At 32.1% G+C, this 21,248-nt stretch overlaps 2 protein-coding genes across 3 annotated transcripts; both read right to left on the bottom strand.

The window, feature by feature from the left end:
* Positions 1-2,358: 2,358 nt before the first annotated feature.
* Positions 2,359-5,039, bottom strand: LOC140879776 (LIM domain-containing protein WLIM1-like). Its single transcript, XM_073283675.1, has 4 exons — positions 4,669-5,039; positions 3,166-3,262; positions 2,940-3,073; positions 2,359-2,866 (listed from the first exon to the last, which is right to left on the bottom strand). The coding sequence occupies exons 1-4, from the start codon at positions 4,804-4,806 to the stop codon at positions 2,666-2,668; spliced, it is 570 nt and encodes a 189-aa protein (XP_073139776.1). The 5' UTR covers positions 4,807-5,039; the 3' UTR covers positions 2,359-2,665.
* A 3,031-nt stretch (positions 5,040-8,070) lies between these two features.
* Positions 8,071-12,682, bottom strand: LOC140879775 (calmodulin-binding protein 60 A-like). 2 transcript variants are annotated; one of them, XM_073283673.1, is made up of 8 exons: positions 12,596-12,682; positions 12,329-12,413; positions 11,974-12,061; positions 11,265-11,317; positions 10,610-11,100; positions 10,210-10,364; positions 9,416-9,610; positions 8,071-9,271 (listed from the first exon to the last, which is right to left on the bottom strand). In XM_073283673.1, exons 1-8 carry the CDS (start codon positions 12,669-12,671, stop codon positions 8,543-8,545), a joined length of 1,872 nt encoding a protein of 623 aa, XP_073139774.1. In that variant the 5' UTR covers positions 12,672-12,682; the 3' UTR covers positions 8,071-8,542. The 2 variants fall into 2 exon arrangements, with proteins under 2 accessions (XP_073139774.1, XP_073139775.1); XM_073283674.1 differs by lacking the exon at positions 12,596-12,682 and adding an exon at positions 12,489-12,519.
* Between the last annotated feature and the right edge of the window lie 8,566 nt (positions 12,683-21,248).

Genomic DNA, 21,248 nt, shown 5'->3' with positions numbered 1-21,248 from the left:
AAGAGAACCCAATACATAAGAGTACACTACAACCAGAACTCAAATTAATATAAAACAATAGTGTGTTCCACAGAATCATTAAATCAAGCGTAAACCAACAATGCTTCCACTAGAACAAGCATATCTCCTCAAAGGTCCGTGCTCGAGCCAACTTCCATAACCACTAGCTTTCTCCTATGTAAATGTAAAGATGGAGCATAAGTTGCTTTCTTGATTATGGAAGCTCAATATTTTTTGTTATGTCGACGATAACTTCTCAACAACTATATAAAAATAAAATAATTTACAGTGAGCTTAAAAAGATAAAATCGTGTATGAAAATTTTAATAAAATTAGAGAATAATAAATAATTTAGTATTATTACCTTCACAAAATTATCTACTAAATGTTACAAATAATAAGCATGATGACTCCCCATAAATATTCGTTCAGCTGCCTTGATAATCTCAGGATGTCCATCCGAAAAAAAATGAACTCGTCGAATACAGTGCATTGATATGAAAGTATAATACTTCTCAAACTGTAGTGGAGATACATATCGAAGAATCATGGTTTCAAATGAAATTTCAGCACATTGTTCTCAGGCTCACAAAAATATTCATTAATCTACATCCAATGAAGATTGAAATCACACAAATCTGTATTTTTACTTGTAACAACCAAAAAAGAAGATATTACAAGAATCACTTCTAGACTTCATTATCAAACTATTAAAAAAACTACATTCAATATAATAAGATATAAATTGAAAATCATATATTCATTCGTATAACACATGACATACAAAAAAACAGCACATAATAACAAATTCAAGTAGCCCATTTTTATTTTAATGATAAAAAATTATCAATATCTAAGTTATAATGCAGCACTAAAACCATTATGATTCGAAATTAAATCATTATAATTGAGAACAACAAGGAATTTCAGCTACTCTATCTCAAAATTCCAATAAATAATATTCATTCTCACCCACAGACGGGAAAACCAGAGATTGAAAAAAAAAACTTTGTACAATTCACACGATAACACAAAAATTTAATACAATCACTAAAACCATAACAAATCTCAAAGAATCGTTCAATTAAAAAGGATATATAAAAATAATTATACTACATCAAACACTGTAATTCAATTTCTTGGCTGCAAATTTTTAAAAACCTAAAATAATACCTTAAAATCTTTGAAATAATGGTTCTTCAAAAAGATTTTAATGGTCCAGAAACAATTCACAACGAATAGCAACTGTCTTCAATCCGATTCGAAGCAGATCTGCAATATTGCGATCGTTGGATTAGTCGTTTACGATTGATGGATAAATTTGTAGAGAATTTCAACAAGAATGATGTAAAGAAACTGTACGTTGTCTGCCTTATAAGTAATTTTTATTTTATTTTTAAAGAGTTGGGGGTATTATTGGGTTTCAAAAGAAAATGGGGGCATTTTCGTATTTTGTGCTCAAATAGGGAGTTGAAATAAATGCCAGAACTTTGTCAGGGAGTGGGAACAAATATTTGCTGACAAGAGGACTGAGGGCAAATATAAGTTTGTTTATGGAGATTTATTGATCATTTTCCCTTATATTAATTGCTGCATTTCGATCATTTATTTTATTCCGAAAAATAAACTTCATGCAATGATTTGTAGCACATGATCCATAAGTAGAAGTGTATAATATAACTATATTAACTACATTTCTCATTTTGAACTTACCACTATATAATATATTTTTTGAAAATATTAAAATTAACTTGTTACGAACTTCACTAATTAACTAAACATTATCAAGAAAATAGACCATTATGCATGCATTTACATAAGAGAAAAACAATTATGTTAATTAATTTTCATGTTATTTTCAAGGATGATATGATAACTAAATATTTAAAAGTTTAGATTAAGAAAAAAAATAGTTAATAATTAAAAAAAATTAGAATAGATGAGTTATGATAATTATAAATATATTACATGAACATGGTGGTGCTGATGTGACACAAATATGATGTTGACGTGTGCAATGTCACCTCAGCACTCACGATGTAGAGTAGGTCTCTTGTGAGATGATCTTACTGATCTTTATTCATGAGACGGGTTAATCCTGTTCATATTTACAATAAAAAAATAATACTTTTAGCATCAAAAGTAGAATATTATCATGAGTAACCCTATTAGCACATCCGTCTCATAAAATTTATCTTTTCACATGAGATTTTGTTCACGATGAATAATGACTGGAATTTTCAAGAATTGAAAGATATAGGACTCAAACTGAAATTTGATAACACAGATAAATATATAAGACCAAAAATGCACTTCAGCCTAAATTTTTTCTATATTTGTAATTTTAAGCACATATAATAGAGATAAGGACTCAAAAACTCCCATTTCAAGCTTCAAACAAAACCATCTTAGTAAACAAAACCATCTTAGTATCTTACTCTCAACCTTGGTTATATTACAACAAAAACACGATAATTTTGCGATGGTACGCGCCATCAAAACACAAAACCAAAAGGGAAAATCACCAGCAAATAAAACAAAAACAATCGTATACCAAGTCGTTCTTTAAATTTTGATGTATCTCTATATAGTTGATGCTTCAAAACCAAACTTCCCAGGTCTGATATTGAAATTTTAACATTGATGAAACTTATCCGGTATAAACTTAGGCTGTTCCGTTTTCCCCTTCAACATGTTCTTGTTTTGCTAATCGGCTAAAGTTGCCTTTTTGCTTGAAAAGTTGAGTATGGTGATGCCTACAGTAGAGCAGATGTTCATGTGCAACGTAATTCGACGGACTTATAACACAGCCACCATGGCTGCACTTGAAACACGACCTATGATACGAACTTCCATCAACCGCTACCTATAAATTCATGTCATAAAAAAGCATTTAGAAGAATCGCTTTAGAAGCTCGAGTTTTGAGTAGTTTATGTACCTTTTCAAGAGGGTAGACTTTTTTGTTGCAAGAAACACATTTATCTTGAGTTCCTGCAAACATGCTTGAAACTTTGCTGTTGTTTGTGATGCCTTGATCTGAAGATCTGTCGACTCTTGCAGTTTTCGGGCCTCCTGTGGTTAAGATTAGATAAATAAATAAGCTAAGGTTTATAGTATTATTGAAGGGAAAAAAAGAGAAACAAGGGGCTTGATTTTGTTAAAACCTTCGAAGCTTTTATCCAAGCTTCCAGTCATCTTGAAAAGTTGATCATAGTGAGGTTTACAGTATAGAACTCCTTCATAGGAACAGTAATTACTTAACTGCAATAACAACATAGAAAAATTACAGATAGAATGTGAGCAAGAAAGTCGATAAATTATCTACAAATGAAATAACCAAGGCAGAGAAATTTAGTGGCAAGATATAATCTATGCTGGCTTTCAGGCCAACAACATGTAGCGAATCTGCGAATGTTTATGGTTTGCCATAATTTTTTTAACTTAACGAATTCCATTAAGAGAGTACCAATCTATCATAGAGGGGCATGAAGAAACCAAAATTTGAGGGAAGAAAGGAAAATAGAGTAGTCTCATATGTTGAAGACAGAGTAAGCTAAATTTGATCATGTCTTCTGTACAACGATCGATTGATTCTGTTTGACAAGAATTGCAAGACATGTGCGTGAGTTCAGGAGACCAGCTAAAAGCAATTATTGGCCAAATAAACATATCATTTCATCATCTCAACGCCACTCACCATCAATGGTGATGCAAAAATCAGTAGCTTGGTCAAGGAGCACAAAAACCAAGCTCTATAATAGTTGTGCAACAATTAGGAATGAATGACAAGATGAGGGATAGTAAGTAAAAGAAACAAGGAAAGGGTTCTTAAGGATTATATTCCAGGAAGTTCTAAACAGTGAGGGGCAGAACTTTCAAGGAGATGAACCCGTGTGTAAGCCGAATAATCACATCATTGATGAAGGATAAGCAATTGTATGAGCCAATATGCATTCAAATTTGAGAAACAACAAGATTGTGGATTTTTCATGGATTTAGCTTTTTCTACTTGGATTTCGAAAAGTAATTAAAACACAAAACAAAATCTTGTTACAGTCCACTGTCCCAGCATTTTGCTTACGATCCATATCTAGGAAATACGCAAGGAAATCGTGGGATATGCATCGAAAACCTGATCGAACACAATGGACTCTCCCAAACAAGTAGAATGACAGATTGAGTTTATTTTGTTCACTTACAAGATATTCATTCACATTCAAAAGCAATTCCATGGATCAGATATAGAGAATGAATGACTGCAACTTGACCCCAGCAATTGATAATCAGACACATTAGTGCTAAAACACAAATTCTTCTTTTTTGGCAAGCAAATATTACAACAGATCAGTTTACATTCAAAACAATATCTGCATCAAGATCCTCACAATTAATCCAATGACATAGGTCAACTATCAGCCGATCAAACAGTTCAATCCCGAATACGAGAACAAAATGTGTATTTGTGAAAAAACAGGAAATATTAATACAAGAAACAACACCCAGTCATCAAGCATATCCATCAAGAAATACGCACACACACCACAACACTGCAAAAAGATAAATACAAAAATGGGCTATAGAAAATTAGAAAATCGCAGCGTTGCAACAATCAAACAAACAAGAAAAAATAGAGTAAAATAACAAGAGGGTAGCGAAAAAGATCTCACCTTGAGGGTTCCCCTGCAGTGGTGACATCTGAAGCAAGCCTTGTGATAGACCCTGCTATCTGCAGTGAGTTGATCCACCAAATACACGGTCTTTTCGCAGGCTTTACATTTCTGTGTTGTCCCTGCAAAAGTAGCCATCTTCTTGATTCTCTTTTGAAAACTCGTGGCTTGGATCTTGATTCTTTGTTCCACTCTGTATATATAAAGAAGGAATGGTTCAAGAAATCAACGCTACCAAATTATGCTCTTTCCTTTCTCTTTTTTTCTTTTTTTTTTTCTCTTTCCTTTGATGAAGTCTTTGTTTTCGCTGTGTGTTTTCCAGGTCAGCTAGTCAAGAGGTGTAGGCTTCACAGCGAAGGCGTTTCCATGCAGTCCACCATTAGCTTTGGAAAGGTGTATCCAATTTATTATTATTTGTAAAGTAATGTGTGAGTGTCTCGACGAACGTCAAGTCAGGTGAAATAAATTTATCCGATTCATATATTCAGTAAAAAAGTAATATTTAAATGTAATGATCGATGAAACTGAAAGTAACACACTAAAGAAATATGATTTCTGTTCTGTTTTTTTTAATGGGGCATTTGAAATCAAACGTGGATCTTGTTTCATATATTTAATGACAAACACTAATTTGAATAGGTCGAGGAATGCTAGGTTTCAAGAAAATATTGAATTGTGTGTAGCTGCTGTCCACACGGTAGGAATTTAAGGAAGGGTATTGATTTTTTTAAAAAAATAAAAAATAAATTAAAACAAATTATTTTTTTGAGGTTTATTTATTTATCTTGACTATGAAACTCATAACCTTTACTTTTTGGTTAATAATATTTGATAAACTTCTAGGAGTAAGCAACGGTAACATGTATTGAACATACTTTGTAGTTTGTACGACATAATCGATCGAGAAAGTGCTGACAGAGGAAATCGAACTTCCGACTATTTGTAAAACACTTACTCAGGGCTGAGATATCGAACCAAAATATCGATTTTTTTGGATACCGTACCGAAATTTTTTCGATATATAGACATTTTTTTGGTATATCGAATTTTTTTTCGGTATCTATACGGTATGAGTATGGATTTTTTCTATATAAAAATTTCAAAATTTCAATATTGATACCAATACGAATTTTTTTCATACCAATATTTTTTATAAGGTATACCGAAAACTCACCCCTACACTTACTTACATTACCAATTTGAACACCCTTTAAAACAGTTACTATTATTATATTATATATTGTTATGGTTGTCAAAATATACGGGCAAAAACTGTAATTTGGAAATTTTCTAAGTCTCCCAATTTAGTTTCTCCAAAATAGTCCACTAGACGTTAATTATTGAGAACATCATTATGAGTCTATGGCTAACATGCAATTATATAAAAGTTCAGTATTTCTAAAGTGTCATTAACTAAAACTAGTTGACTAAAATGAAATATTTCACTAATTGCTACAAAGAAATTATTGTTCCTTCTGTTATTTGATGATCAAGACTTTATAGCACTCTATCTTATTTATAATCGTGGATTTTTTCCCCTCATAACGTGGATTTAATTATATAATTACGCGTAAAAATTATATTATATTACTGAATATTCAGTCTAAATTTTGCATTTTTTAAAAGATAAATACTTTCCCTATTCTTTGAGATTTTTCAAAAAAGAAAAGAGACCCTTTTTGTATTAAACAATATGTAAGGCCAAAAGTATCATTCACAGTGCATTCACATCTAACATCTATAACAGTTATATAGCTTATTCTATGCTGCACCGGGTGAAATTCACCCGGTGCAGCATCTACCGTCCAAATACTTTGGACCCCATATAATTATGTGGGGCCCGGACTTCTATTCATGGGCCCGGCCCTCATGAACAGCCCAGATCCATCGGGTGAAATTCACCCGGTGGATCATAGAACTTCCCCAGTTATATAGTCGAAGACTCGAAGTGGCCTTTATTTATGTCAAATTGCCAATAGAACCGTGAAGATATAATTTGTAAAGTAATTATTAAATTAATTAGGTATAATGTAGAGTGGTTAATAATAATAATAATAATAATAATAATAATAATAATAATAATAATAATTTGTTTAATCTGATTGATTAAGATTGTGATTAAGGAAGTGTTTGCAATCACTAAAAAAAATGATTATTAGCTTTTGGCTTAAAAAAATTATTTTTGTGTGTTTCTTAAACCTAGATTATGTGTTAGCTTATGCTTAACTTAATTAAAATTCAAAAGCTAGTCATGTGGTGATTATGATTCTCCAAAAGTGATTCTAATAAGAAGGTCATTGTTAAAATCACTCTAATCACTTATTTATCAAACACTACCAAACTTTGATTTTTAGATTTTCACATTTGTTTCCAAACACTACCAACTTTTGATTTTTCTTAACTTTTTTATAATCTATAAATTAATCAATTCTACAAAAGTACAATCTATTGCAAACACTCCCTAAATAAAATTCACAATTCTATCATTTAAATATGATAGAAAAGAAGAAACTGACTGACATATTAAGAGTTTTTTAAATATTTTTTTCTATTTATAACAACCATAAATAATCAATTATTGTTATACATAAAGTAAATCGTATGTAAATTAATTATTGAATTTATTATTAATCAATCATCTTGATAAGTTTGGTTTGATATTTTATAATTAAAAAAAACAAATGACATATTTTTGAATATATCCTGATTAGTTATGAATGTTGTCCTACCTCATTTTCAATCATAAACCATTATCATTTACATAAAATAATAATAACTGGTGATCCCGCACTCACTACCCATTAGGTAAGAATAAATATTATATTATTCTTTAAAAAATAATATATATTATATTATTTATGAATTCATTTAAATATTATGAAGATTAGGTTTCCTATGACATATGTCTCATGGATTTATGATCACTTTATATCTTCAATGAAAATTAATTTTGTTTCTAGTTCCCACATAAATTTCGATTTCATTAATATTAATACTTCATATCATAAAAAAAATAATACTTTGGATATAAATTAAAGTAATATTTTTCATATGTCGGATCGGGTCAAAAATTTATCTCACAAAATTGACCTGATCTTATAGAAGTTATTTGTTTTTTATTAAATTAACTCAAGTGATTAATTAGGAGAATTTTTTATTTATATTTATTACTCTGTCTTCAATTAGCTTCAATTCCATATACGTTAGGAAACTGAAAGAATATAAAAATTATTTTGTTAAGTGGAAATTCAATTTAATTACAAAATCAAACACTTCACGTTTTCCTGAATTATAGTTAAAATATTAAAGTATGTTTGATATGCCGATTACAATTTTTACAACTCAGTTATGTAACACATACAGAGAAAAATACAAATGTAATCATCAACATTATAATTTATTATCAGAATTCAGAATCGATTCACCATCCTTAATTTATAATTCCACTAGGTTTCTTTTTTCTTCTTTCTTTTTTTATTTTTTTCAAGAAAATTTCATCACCATCAAAAATCAAAATTTACAAAAGATAGAAGACATAACCATACAAAGAACGAGAAGATCTGATCTACGAACAAAAGAAAATAAACAAGAGAGCAATTCCGATGCTAGGAATCTACGGTCTTCCACTAAACTAGAAGCATCCAGATCCAAAGACGGGAAAGCATTAACTACCAAGTGCACATCAGATTCCACAACATCATTGAGGTCCTTGAGCCAAGAGCCTCTCGTTTGCATGAACTGGCTTAACAGTAACAAAGTTTCCAACGGTTAGCTGCCCAGATAGTTAAATATCCAACGCCTTCAAATATTATCTAAATTTCGTTTCCAGTGCCCACATACACTTGCACTTTTGTAGTTGAACTAAAGCGAGGGACTAAGTTGACAGCAACATAGTTTTTCTAGCCACGACGCGTCGTTTTAGCGAGAAACGCCATGCTAGGATGTTGATCAACACGCTCCATCCCCATTTAGCAGTATCAATATTAAAGATAACTATCTCAGAGAACTGTATATTATCGTTCCATATTGGTGGGGGAACTGAATCCACGTCACATATGTCTGTGGCTGGAGAAGGGAAACCGAAGGATTCGTTCGAATACATTGGCTGCATAAAATCTGGGGAGCAAGTGTTTTTACCAACAGACAAATATGCCGACGTAGATGTAGAGGCGTCGTCAAAGGAGTGAATTTCGCCCTGATTCTGATTCCTAAATGGTTCAGTACTTGACATAAGGCCAGTTCGCTCTGTTCCTGCGTCAACATTTGTGAAATTTTCAGATGTCGCATTTGAAACCATTGCTATTGGAAATGGTTCACCATCCAAGCAATGCATAGTCGGCACATCATGTGTACTGGCTGGGGGGTCAATACACTCCATATCAATTTCTTGGGTGGAAGCTTTATTTGAAATGATGTCCTGCAATGAGGTATCCGAAGGTACTATGTTGTGGGGTCCAACGGAGTATCCTGGTTCCATGGAATCCAATTGATCGACAGACATAAGTAAGCTAGAGAGATGTTGTTGAAGTAAATTCTCATCATCAAATGGCAAGACGGCATTCCAGCTACCAATAGCAGATGAAAATAAGTCGCCAGCAATATCCTGTCATCAAATTCTACCACGATCAAAACAGCATTTAGGCGGAGGCGAAAAACATATCAAAGAATTTTATGTAATTATTATGGGTGCGAATTTGAGAAAAAAGGTACTAGAGTAGAGGATGACTGATTCAGCTTCTGCTGATACCTTGCTCTCTTGAGATGACAATTGAGCAGTAGCAGATTGTCCCTTTGGATATAGTCGTAGAATCTCTCCATGAATATTAAAAACTACGCTGGTATTCCGTTGTGAATTAGTGTAGCAGTACATCCTTCTACCACTTGGGCATGATCGAGCATGTTTTACCATATTGTCCCACTTCTTCCCCCTCAAATTAACAATCTGCAGACAAATCATGTATCAGAATACAAATGATTTTTCATACTTCAGAATTCTCTCAAGACAGACACTTGAGCTTGCATGATGCAACTCTAAGTTTAGCAAAAACCCGTGTCTACTAATTTCTTGTTAACTAAGCTATAAGATTTGTCTGCGAAATTCTCAATAATATCAGCGAAGTGTTTTTTTAAGCTATGCAGTGTATACTAAACCACATCAATCAAATTGCTGAAATATTCAAAACTTTAGGCAATATGGCTTGTTTTGCTTGTGCACCACTTGTTTCGCCAAAACCCGCTGGATCTGATCAGATTAATAAGAATAGAGTTTAGCAGAAACTAAAAATATTATGCCTGAATGTAGAAGTTGACCACCATATAATGCAGAAATAGCTTTTAAATGAGTGTGGATGCGACTTTACTTTGACAAAGAAACATAATTCAACATACAAGATCAGAAACATCAAAATAGCAAATATAACATCAATATAAGAAAGAAGGGCCTGTTTATATTGTAACAGAAGATAGTAATTGACCAGATAAATAGCATATATATGATGCAAAGGTAATATGAAGACGGAAAAAATGACAAGCAAAAGTTACATTTTTTAGCCCATCGGGATCTTTCAGGAGTCGGGTCAGTAAATCCTGAACGGTGTAAACTTTTGCACGTTGCAGGCGCTTCGTTCCACCTTTCCCTATATTATGCAGTCTGCATATTTTATCGGAGAGAGATGGAGTTTCCTTCTTCTTGTAATCTGAAGGTCAGAAAGCAGAAGATTACAAGCATATTTAACTTCATATTCGTGACAGAGACATTGAGTCGGCTAGATGACTAATCGTTCCATGTAATAATTCTTTACAACAAAAGGTTTGTGCTTTCGAACATCTTGCAATCCGCTTATCCAAGTTAAGCTATCATGATTTGTATTCCATGAACTAAAACGAACTCACACGTAGACAAAGAAAGAACAGCAAAAAACAAAAGGTGACAAGAGACTACATTCTAAGTGGCGATCCCGAACCATAAATGACTTGGTCCACGCTTCTTTCACCATACCCCCACCGACGTTATCCACAACTCTTGCCCCTAATCGACACAAACAGTCCTTCACCCAGGTAGAACCATGTCCCAATTTTACATTACATAAATTGCCCATGCCTCTCTCCAGAGATATATAGATATCTTTGGAAAAACAAGGCTTCCCCTTCTTTCTTCCTCTAATAACCCTGTTTTTGAAGTCCTCAGTACTCCAATTAAGTTCATCTTCATTAGGGTTCGCCTGCAGAATTAATATCTCGACCATAGGTGACGACTCTGGCCCAGAGGCAACTAACTGATCTGTCATCGTATCAACAATAGCCAGCCGTATGGCAGCACCGTCTTTTCCATTTAATACTTCACCTGTCAGAACGGGGCTAGATACTTCACCAAAAAACTTGAGCTTTAAACTTCTTTTTTCTGCGGATGTAGTTATTGCCAGCTCATTGTTCCTAAATAAGAATCACATGTATGCATTAGCATGAGAAAATAATGGTTCCAAGTGCATCGTTGCATTATATAGTTTTTCAAGTTATTGGTCTTGCATATGCATGCCAACTAGGGATCCTCCACCGGAAAAATGAGTGTCTGAAATATGTATAAAACAAATGCTCACCAATCCTTATCAGGCCGCAACTTTTGCAGTGCGATTTCGATCTCTTCTTGCACCTGAAAACACATAAATAAAGAGGACTTACATATCTTCAGGCCAATAATTTTTTATACTTATGGGATTGTAATGATTCCTTCCATGCGGGGTCTCGTTTTCTTTTGTGCATACAGGGAGAAAGAAATGGGCACCGCACTGCCAAATTACAAACTAATTTCTAATACAAGGAGATTAGTTCTGTGAATCATTGACAAGGAGCAACAAGAAGACTTAGTGATATGAAGATGAACCACATGCACCTCTAGCAAAGAAAGCCACTACAAGCATAAGAAGAGGAGGAATGGGTACAAAACAAACAAGAATGGAGATCAATCGCACCTTCATGTATGTATATAATTTGGCTACCACAATCTTATTCTGTGTACGCCAACATATAGTATCTAATCAGGACTTTGTATACCACATATTTTTCTTTCATAACCATATAGAGGAATCAGTTCACATAGCATTTTGACTCATCATCTTCATCAACACATAACTATGCCCGAGATGTGAAGGTAAATTTTCTTGGAAAGCAACGCAGTTACTTTACCCAGAGAATACACATGCTCATCTACTTCAGCATAATGAATGAAACACATACACGAATGCACATATTCATTTATGCACCCCAAAAGAATTGCACAGAGTCAAATGTTTAAAAGGTTCCACTCACAATTTTACGAGTCATATTCTCCAAAATCGGCTCGATAACTTCACCAATGGTACTGATCATTATCAACTTCACTTCCTGTTTCATCATCCTGCAATGATAACCAACCAGAAAAACAAACAAAAATCACCAACCAAGAAAAGGAAAAAAACTCGTTCGGATCAAGACCAAGAAGCAAGCAATTATAGCATCAAACAAATATGACACAACTAATGGGACAACAACAATTTTAGGGCACACAATCATAGATTAAGCAAACCCCAGAAAAAAAACAAGAAAAAATGAAACAAAAACCACAATTTCGCTTATTTGGGCAAAAACTTAAAGTAAACGAACACAACCCATTTTAGTTCCTTACTCAATGAGTCGCCGATCACTGGAACTGCAAGCTGTTAAGTCTGATCCGCCATGATTGTTGGGAGCTTCCATCTGAACCCACGCACCTGCCACACAAGCACAGAAGATTCAACCAATTGTCTGCTTGCTAGTTATAGATAGAATCTAGCGGGGGAACCTACGGAATTTATCATTATTTATTTGAAGAAAACGAAAGAAGTGGACCCAAAAAAGGCGTGTTCACTGTAGCACAACCCCACACTACTTGTGTGGAAGCCTATATGATTACCGTTTGACAGTTGCAATTTGCAAATGCTGTAAACCGTTAAAATAGTTAAAATCTGGAATTTGGAGTAAACAGCCATGGCAAGCAGGATGCTTAATTCCATTTTAGGCGGGACCCATAAATTTCGGAGCAATGAAATTTGCGCTCCAAAAATTTATAAATACACCTAATATTTAACATTTATTGTGATTTTTTATAAAATTACGCCACTTAATTATTCTATATTTTTCCAAATGATAAATACTTTGAGTTGTAAGAACATCTATAAATTAGAATATGTTAACTTGAAAATATATCTACACGAATATTTATATTTTCCGATTTTGTCGCCATTATCTTTTGATTAAAAATTTCAGAAAAATCTCTACTTTAAGTTGAATTTTGATAGTGATACAGTATTCCAAAAAATTCAAAAAAAAAAATTTTACTTGAAAGATTAAATAATTATTATTTCTGAGCAGCCATCTTCGCAAGAATTTTTTTTAATTTAATATTTATTGGAGATGCTACTTTTATTAAATTTTTTTCTCATATCAACAAACTATAAATTTTGGATAATATCATCATTCTCTCATGTTAAGAAAATTGAAATACGAACAAAGAAATTAAAAGTTTGAAATGATCTAAATTAAATAAATAAAATTTAAAAAAAATTAAATAAATAGTAAGGCTGCGTTTACTTTGAGAGATGAGATTGTGCAAGGATAGATTAAAATGTGATTATTAATATAATTTGATAGGATATGAAGTGGTTATGGAAAAATAATAGCATGTTTAGTTTGATAGATTAAATTTGGGATTGATTTTTGTTTCTCTTTTCACCATGTACATATTTATAATCCCTTCTAAACTTTAGGATTAAAAATCATTTTTAAATCTCATTATTAACTGGTTTAAGGATTTATAATGATTTTCTATTTTGCAACTAAACATAAGATTAGTCAGTATTAATAATGTTATCTCTCATTTATCAACACAAGTAAACGCAACGTAAAAAAATACATTAATAATCATAAGCTTTTGGATTTCATTAATTTGTTTGATATAATTTATTAAATTTTAAATAAGATGATAAATTATCATTTTATCATTTTAATACTTAATAAAATATGAATAATATTATTCATTAAAGATAATATTATAATTTAAATTCAAAGATTTGATTGACGTTACATAAATAATTAGTAAATGGATAAATAATATCATCAAATAAACATGAGACTAGATAAGATAAATTATCAATTGATTAATAATATGCAACTTTAAACTTAAACTTTAAACTATTAACATGCATCCAGATTCATTTTCAAAGTTTGAATTTTTTTCTTAGAACTGAGAAGCTGGTTTTGAAAGACGAGAAGCTTTATTAAAATAGAAAATATATATATATTTATTTATTCTGTGATTTGTACTTTTCTTTTCTTTTATTTTCCCACTTTTTGATTTTATAAATGGCAAATTTGGTTTTTTAAGTTCCATAACTTGTATGTTTTTTTTAATTTTTTTTCTTGTTTTAGTTACTGTCAATTTTCATTTTTAGTCAAGTAACTTGTATGTACGTATTTTTTTCCATTTGTGGTCCTTCAAATTGTATTTGTTTTTATTTTTGGTTTTTTTTACCCGTAGACACGATTGACTCCGGTCAAAAAATGGCCAAAATGAAAAAAAAAACATATAAGTTACAAGATTAAATGAAAATTTATCGTGACAACACTAAAATGAAAAAAAAAGAAAGAAAATTACGATATAAAAAAAATGTAATCCATTTTTAACATAACTAAAAATTAAAAAAATTGTAATTTACATGAGAAAAATGTAATTATCCAATTTTAATATTAATTTAGTAACTATTATTTCTCCAATTTTAATATTAACGTAGTAACTATTATTAGTAGACCGTTATAAGTTAATAATGTTATGATTATGAAATTATATTAATTTAAAAAAGTATTTATTTATCAATAAATTTTATGATTTGTTATATTAAATAGTATTTTTCCATTAAACGAATAAGAATTCATTCCTATAAAAACTAAAGAAAGCATTCATTCCTATAAAAACTCTTAACACAATTGTTTTTTGTTGTGGTGCAGCACCACATGAGCTTTTGATGCAATGAGAAAGTTAAATGTGATATCCAACTAAATTTAATTTTCAATAAAATAAAAATCACAATAGAATAATTATTTATTTAATAAATTTTCCAAGTTATATTTACGATTTTAGATAATTATTAATTTATGATATTAAATGAATCATGTATTATATTAGAGTCTTACGAAAAAAGAAATTATTATCTTGTGTATATCGAGATAATTAGTTGAGCAAATTGGTCTAAGTTGACAACGACAAAAAATATTATTTTAAAGATATTATTAACTGAATTAATATTAATTGAATATATATATATATATATATATATATATATATTAATCTTACATTTCGTCAACTCTAAATATGTTAATTAAACACAAATCTGACGTCCATATGTTTTATCTTAAAGCATTTTCATGTTGTTTATTAAATTTGTATTGTTGGGTATGAATTAAAATATGGTGCATATCACAATCACATGAGTAAAACTATCTTGTTGGATACGAAACTGACTACATTTTTTATAGGATCGAAAAACGTGTGTAGAGAGGGGGATGCATATACACTTTTAAAAATTTTGAGCTACAATAACTCGTTCTTGAAATGTTCAAAAATGAACCGAGCACCGAGATATTATATCGAGTTTGATTAGAAAATCAAGCGGAAGAACTCGACATAATCCTCTAAAACGGATTAAACATTTTGGAAATCGTTTGAAAAGATTGTAAATTGAGATAATAAAATATTTTGGTTGAAACATTTTATCATACTTTGTATGCAACATTTTGGTATTTTAAAGAACATATAAAATGCTTCGAAAAATCATCCAAAAACAACAACAAGAACTAAATGCGATAAAGTAAAGATGCACGAATTTGTTTATAGATGTTCGGAGCTCAATCTCTTACGTCACTACTTCTTCCTTTTAAAAAAGATCAACTAGAAGATTTTGATTAGTACACAACTTTGTGCAAACCTATTTTGACTAAGGACTTATCACTTTCCTAATCAAAACTCCTAGCACACACTCGATTGTAGGCCTCAACGTATCTTACAATCCGCATAATGTTTAACGTCTTTTATGTCAAGACTACAAACACAATCTTTAATATCTTTGTGTGAAAACTCTCACTCAACTAATCTTTACAAATCATCTCTCATATGTGTGTGAGTGAGTTGGGTGTGAAGAACTTGACTGTGAAGGCTCAAGAAATTTGTTTTGTTCTTCACATCAAGGGCAAGCTCTCAACTAACTGATAAATCTATTTTAACGCCCTTATTCTCTCGTGGACAAGCTCTAACTAGCTGATGTATCTTTTGGTCATCCAATATCTCGTTATTCAATCCTCAGATCTTGTATTTATAGTCTCCAAGATAGATATATACGTTAGATACAAGAATATGACCGTTAGTAAAGATTTTGTATTGATTCTGATATTGAAAAGGTCACATTCACGCTTCTGGCTACTTTCTTCATCTTCGGCTGATTTTGGGCTTTACTGGTACAGTAGCTACTGGTCGTCTATTGGTTTCATCTGCTACTGATTGCCTCGGCTATTGGTTTTGATCGGCTACTGGTTTTCAAGGGATATTGGTTCGGATTCTGCTGCTTTTTGGAGTCTACTGCTTTTTTGCACTTTTGTTTTCCACACCGCTGTTTTCAGTAGCAGGTTTTTTTGCTTATATCTCTTGATTCATTAACTTCTGGACAAAGTAATGAACATAAAAGTTGTAGCTATTTGTCTTGGCTTTCCATATAATGAAGAATCACTCGATTTGAAGTTTGTACGAGAGAGATATGCTCAAAATACCAAGTTATGTCAAAAATTCTGCTATGCAGAATTTTAGTGCAGAACTAGATTCTTGAGTGCGGTCTATCAGCTCCTTATGCTCCGATTCAAACTTTACCTTCTAATATGATTTGTAGATCATTATCGTATCTTCGTAACTTATACTGAATCGTTCTATTTTGATAAACGATCTGCAAGATATGGCTGAAATACCATAACTGCTCAGCGGCTACTGGTTTCTGTTTTAAGCTCATCCGATTCAGCTCCAGTAGCGTTTTTAGATAGCAGTTTGATCTAGATCATATCCAATTTAGTCCTATTGGTCTGAAATATGAATTGCAGCTATTTGAGTTGTCTGTTCATTGATTATAGCCGCTTGTTATTTGGATTACCGAGCTATGAGATATCATCAAAACAATACAGCTCGCCAGAAACTAAAGTGTGCTGAAATTTTGTTTTACAAGCTTATCGCTTCCAAAATATGATGTATGAACTGCACACTTACGTAAATATGTTAGAAACACAATAACAATTTTTATTATCATCAAAATCAAGATTGCTCACATTTCCAGACTCAACAATCTTCCCTTTTTTGATGATCACAAAACTTGGATAAAAATATGAACATTGAAACTCAAGTAATGCACAAATGATATTTTCATCTAACATATTTCTCCTCCTTTTTGTGAAAATAAAAAAGGTTTGAAATAAACAAAAACATTATAGCTCCCCCTCAAAGTAAATGAATTTTATAAAGGTATAGGGGTGGCTAGCACATGAAAATAAATCCATGTAAATATGTATGCACAAATAACAGCACAAAATAATTAATCTCAAATCAATCAAAATATAAGGCATTTATGAGACATATTCAACACATATAAGTATCAAATTGAGTAAATAAGCTTTCACCAAGAATACACAATATCAATTCAAGTTTCAAACAACACAAGATCAAGATGTTTTTGTCAACTCAAATATCCATTATACGTTTAAGCACCTTTAGTCACTAAGCACAATCACAATTGTAAGGAAAATTACTAGACATTCTTAATTCAAGACATGATAGCACAAGTAGAACATCAAGATGGCAATCAAACTCAAATTCGAATTAATTGTCCCTCATATTGATGAGTGCAGATTCCTTAAGCTTCTTGACAAAAACACCAACTCTTGTTCATGCCCTGTTTTCTGTCACAGCAACATGGTCTGATTTTAACCAAGAAACTGCTTCTGCTCGTGCAAGACCAGGCTGCAAATTTTATACCACTGTGAACCTCTACGAGTCTAGTTCTCAATGCAAAAATCGGATTGTCATTTGGATACTCGATCAAGGAGTTATGCCATTTTTTTCAATGTCACTGCAAGCTGTAAAAAAAATACACAATTAGGCACATATATGTTAGAAAATCTTAAAATCCGAAATTTTAAAGATAAAATCAGTTTCAAATGTTCTTTTAAGAACGACTCGCTCTGATACCATTTGATAGGATCGAAAAACGTGTGTAGAGGGGGTGAATTCACACTTTAAAATTTTTGAGATACAATAGCTCGTTCTTGAAATGTCCAAAAATGAATCGAGCACCGAGATATTATATCGAGTTTGATTAGAAAACCAAGCGGAAGACACTCGACATATTTCTCTAAAAACCAATTAAGCATTTTGGAAATCGTTTGAAAAGATTGCAACTTGAGATAATAAATATTTTGGTTAAAGCATTTTATCATATATTTTGTATGCAATATTTTGGTATTTTAAAGAACATATAAAATGCTTCAACAAATTATCCAAAAACAACAACAAGAAGTAAATGCGATAAAGTAAAGATGCACGAATTTTTTTATAAATGTTCGGAGCTCAATCTCCTACATCATCCCTTCTTTCTCCTCAAAAAAATCCACTAAAAGACTTTGATTAGTACTCAAATTTGTACAAACCCATTTCGAATTAGGAGTTATCACTTGCCTAATCGAAACTCCTAGCACACTCTCGATTGTAGGGCTCAACCTCACAATCCGCATAATGTTTAATGTCTCTTATGCCAAGACTACAAACACAATCTTTAATGTATTTTTGTGAAGACTCTCACTCAACTAATCTAAACAAATCATCTCTCATATGTGTGTGAGTGAGTTGGGTGTGAAGAACTTGACTGTGAAGGCTCAAGAAATCTATCTGTTCTTCACACCAAGGGCAAGCTCTCAACTAATTGATAAATCTGTTTTAACGCACTTCTTCTCTCGTGGGCAAGCTCTAACTAGCTAATGTATCTTTTGATCATCCACTCTCTTGTTATTCAATCTTCAGATCTTGTATTTAGGGGTGTTCATTCATTCGGGCCAAACCGCCCGAACTGAACCAAAATTTTGGTTTTCCAAAAACCAAAACCGAAAACCGAACCGAATTATATAATGCAAATATGTGTATATATAATATAATAAAATAACTTCATTAATTTTTAATTATTTCTATTTTAAAAATCAATATTCTTTAAAATCACTAAATCAATACATTTTCCAAGTTGAATCTACAATTCAAGTCATGTATGTTTCATTAATTAGATAAGTAATTAAAACAATTATGTCTTCTTTTTTTTTTTTTTTGAAGAACGAATTATGGCTTTTGTCCTTCCAGTTTTTTCATAAAATTAATTTTCTGAGCACACATTGATGCACATATTAATTGATTAGTAAAGAAATTCAAATACCGAAAAAAAAAAAGGTTTTTCGATTCGATTCGATTTGGTTCGGTTCGGTTAACCGCAGAAAAAAACAGAACCATACCGAAAATCCAAAAATCCAAAAACCGAAAACCAAACCAAATTAACGGTTCGATTTTTGGTTCAAACCAAATTTTTGGTCTTGGTTCGGATCAGGCAGTTATCCAAATCGTGAACACCCCTACTTGTATTTATAGCCTCCAAGAGAGAGATATACGTTAGATACAAGAATATGACATTTAGTAAAAATTTTGTACTGTTTCTGATATTGAAACGGTCATATTCATGTTTTTGGACACTTTCTTCATCTTATGCTGATTTTGGGCTCCGCTCTACTGGTGCAGTAGCTACTGGTCTTCTATTGGTTTCATCAACTACTGGTTGCCTCGGCTACTGGTTTTGATCGGCTACTGGTTCAGACTCTGCTGCATTTCGGAGTCCACTGCTTTTCTGCACTTTTGTTTTCCGCACCGCTGTTTTCAGTGGCAGGTTCTTTTGCTTATATTCATTAACTTTTGGGAAAAATGATGAACATGAAAGTTGTAGCCCTTTATATTGGATTTCCATAGAATCAAAAATCACTCTATTTCAAGTTTGTACGAGCGAGATATGATCAAAATACTCAGTTATGTCAGAAATTTTGCTCTGCAAAATTTCAGTGGAGAACAAGATTTTTGAGTGCAGTTTATCACCTTCTTATGCTCCGATTCAGACTTTGCCTTATGAATATTATTTGTAGATTGTTGTCGTTTCTTCGTAACGCATACTAAATCATTCTATTTGGATAACCGATCTGCAAGCTATGGCCCAAATACCATAACTGCTCAGCATCTGCTGGTTTCTATTTTAAGCTCATCTGGTTCAACTCCAGTAGCGTTTTTAGATAGCAGTTTGATCTAGATAATATCCGATTTAGTCCTACTGGTCTGAGATATGACTTTCAGCTATTTGAGTTGTCTTCTCATTGGTTTTTTAGCCGCTTGTCATTTGGATCATCAAGTTATGAGATAGCATCAAAACAATTCAGCTCGCCAGAAATTAAAGTGTTATGGAATTTTGTTTCACAAGCTTATACCTTCCAAAATATGATGTATCAACTTCAAACTTAAGTAAATATGTTAAAAACACAATAAAAAATTTTGTTATCATCAAATTAAAATCAAGATTAAGCTCCGAGGAAGAAACTTACGAAGAGGCAGACATTGATGACTCTACCAGTGAAGAGGAAGAAATGGATGTTGAGGACAGTGTTGCTGACACTGATGGTGAACTTGATCCCGCTCTGGCGTTCAGCATTGATTTCTAACTAGAGTCCTCTGCTGCTGATTGGCCTCTTCATTCTGAAAGATAATTCTGGGAAGAAAGGAACATTGTTGAAGAAGCCTTTGAAAGGCAAAACCTGGTGAATTTTCTGAAGCAACAGGAGATGTATTCTATTGTCACTGCTGTTGCTCCCTTCTCAAGGAAAGTTGTGCTGGAGTTCTACAGAAATCTTACATCTCGAGCAGGGGATGAAAGCTGTAAGGTTCAAAAATCCACTATCTCGCTCACGATGCTTTTAAGATGATTTTTATGATGTAGTGCATTTAAATTATTTTAAGTTATGAATTATGAATATTATTTCATGTCTACATATATTTTATTTTAACATTTTTTTAGTAAGTTTATGATTTCAGGGCGAGTTTGATTCTGCATTCATGGAACGAGACTAACCTATGCACGATATCGTAAGAAATATTATTACGAGAATTTCAAGTATAATATTCATATGTTTATGATTTACGAGCCAAGAAAGGAAATTTTATCAGTCCGAGTCAAGACATGTTGGTCTGACTGCGTTTTAGTAGCCGACGCACGTTACGTATTGAATTTTGATTATTGCACTCAACCACCACTTACCCCATCATCAATTGCATGTCTCCTTGACTTATTCATTCCTTCACTTCACGTTCCCTTCATCACTTTTTGCTTTCTTTTTATTCTTATTTGGTTCATCAACCGATTTATTCAAGATCTTCACCATCCAAGTTCCAAATCTCGTTCGTGTCGTGG

The sequence above is a fragment of the Henckelia pumila genome, chromosome 2 (genome assembly GCF_033568475.1).
Source record: "Henckelia pumila isolate YLH828 chromosome 2, ASM3356847v2, whole genome shotgun sequence".
NCBI lineage: Eukaryota > Viridiplantae > Streptophyta > Magnoliopsida > Lamiales > Gesneriaceae > Henckelia > Henckelia pumila.
Note: the sequence above shows the minus strand (reverse complement) of the source record. Positions and strands in the feature narration are given on the sequence as shown.

Coding starts and splice junctions, on each gene's coding strand:
- LOC140879776 (XM_073283675.1), bottom strand. CDS start 4,806: ATGGCTACTTTTGCAGGGACAACACAGAAATGTAAAGCCTGCGAAAAG. Junction 3,263..4,668: donor ACTGCAGGGGAACCCTCAAG/GTGAGATCTTTT, acceptor TTGTTATTGCAG/TTAAGTAATTACTGTTCCTA. Junction 3,074..3,165: donor CTTGGATAAAAGCTTCGAAG/GTTTTAACAAAA, acceptor TCTTAACCACAG/GAGGCCCGAAAACTGCAAGA.
- LOC140879775 (XM_073283673.1), bottom strand. CDS start 12,671: ATGGCTGTTTACTCCAAATTCCAGATTTTAACTATTTTAACGGTTTAC. Junction 11,101..11,264: donor TTGCGGCCTGATAAGGATTG/GTGAGCATTTGT, acceptor ATTCTTATTTAG/GAACAATGAGCTGGCAATAA. Junction 9,611..10,209: donor ATCCCGATGGGCTAAAAAAT/GTAACTTTTGCT, acceptor ATTTGTCTGCAG/ATTGTTAATTTGAGGGGGAA.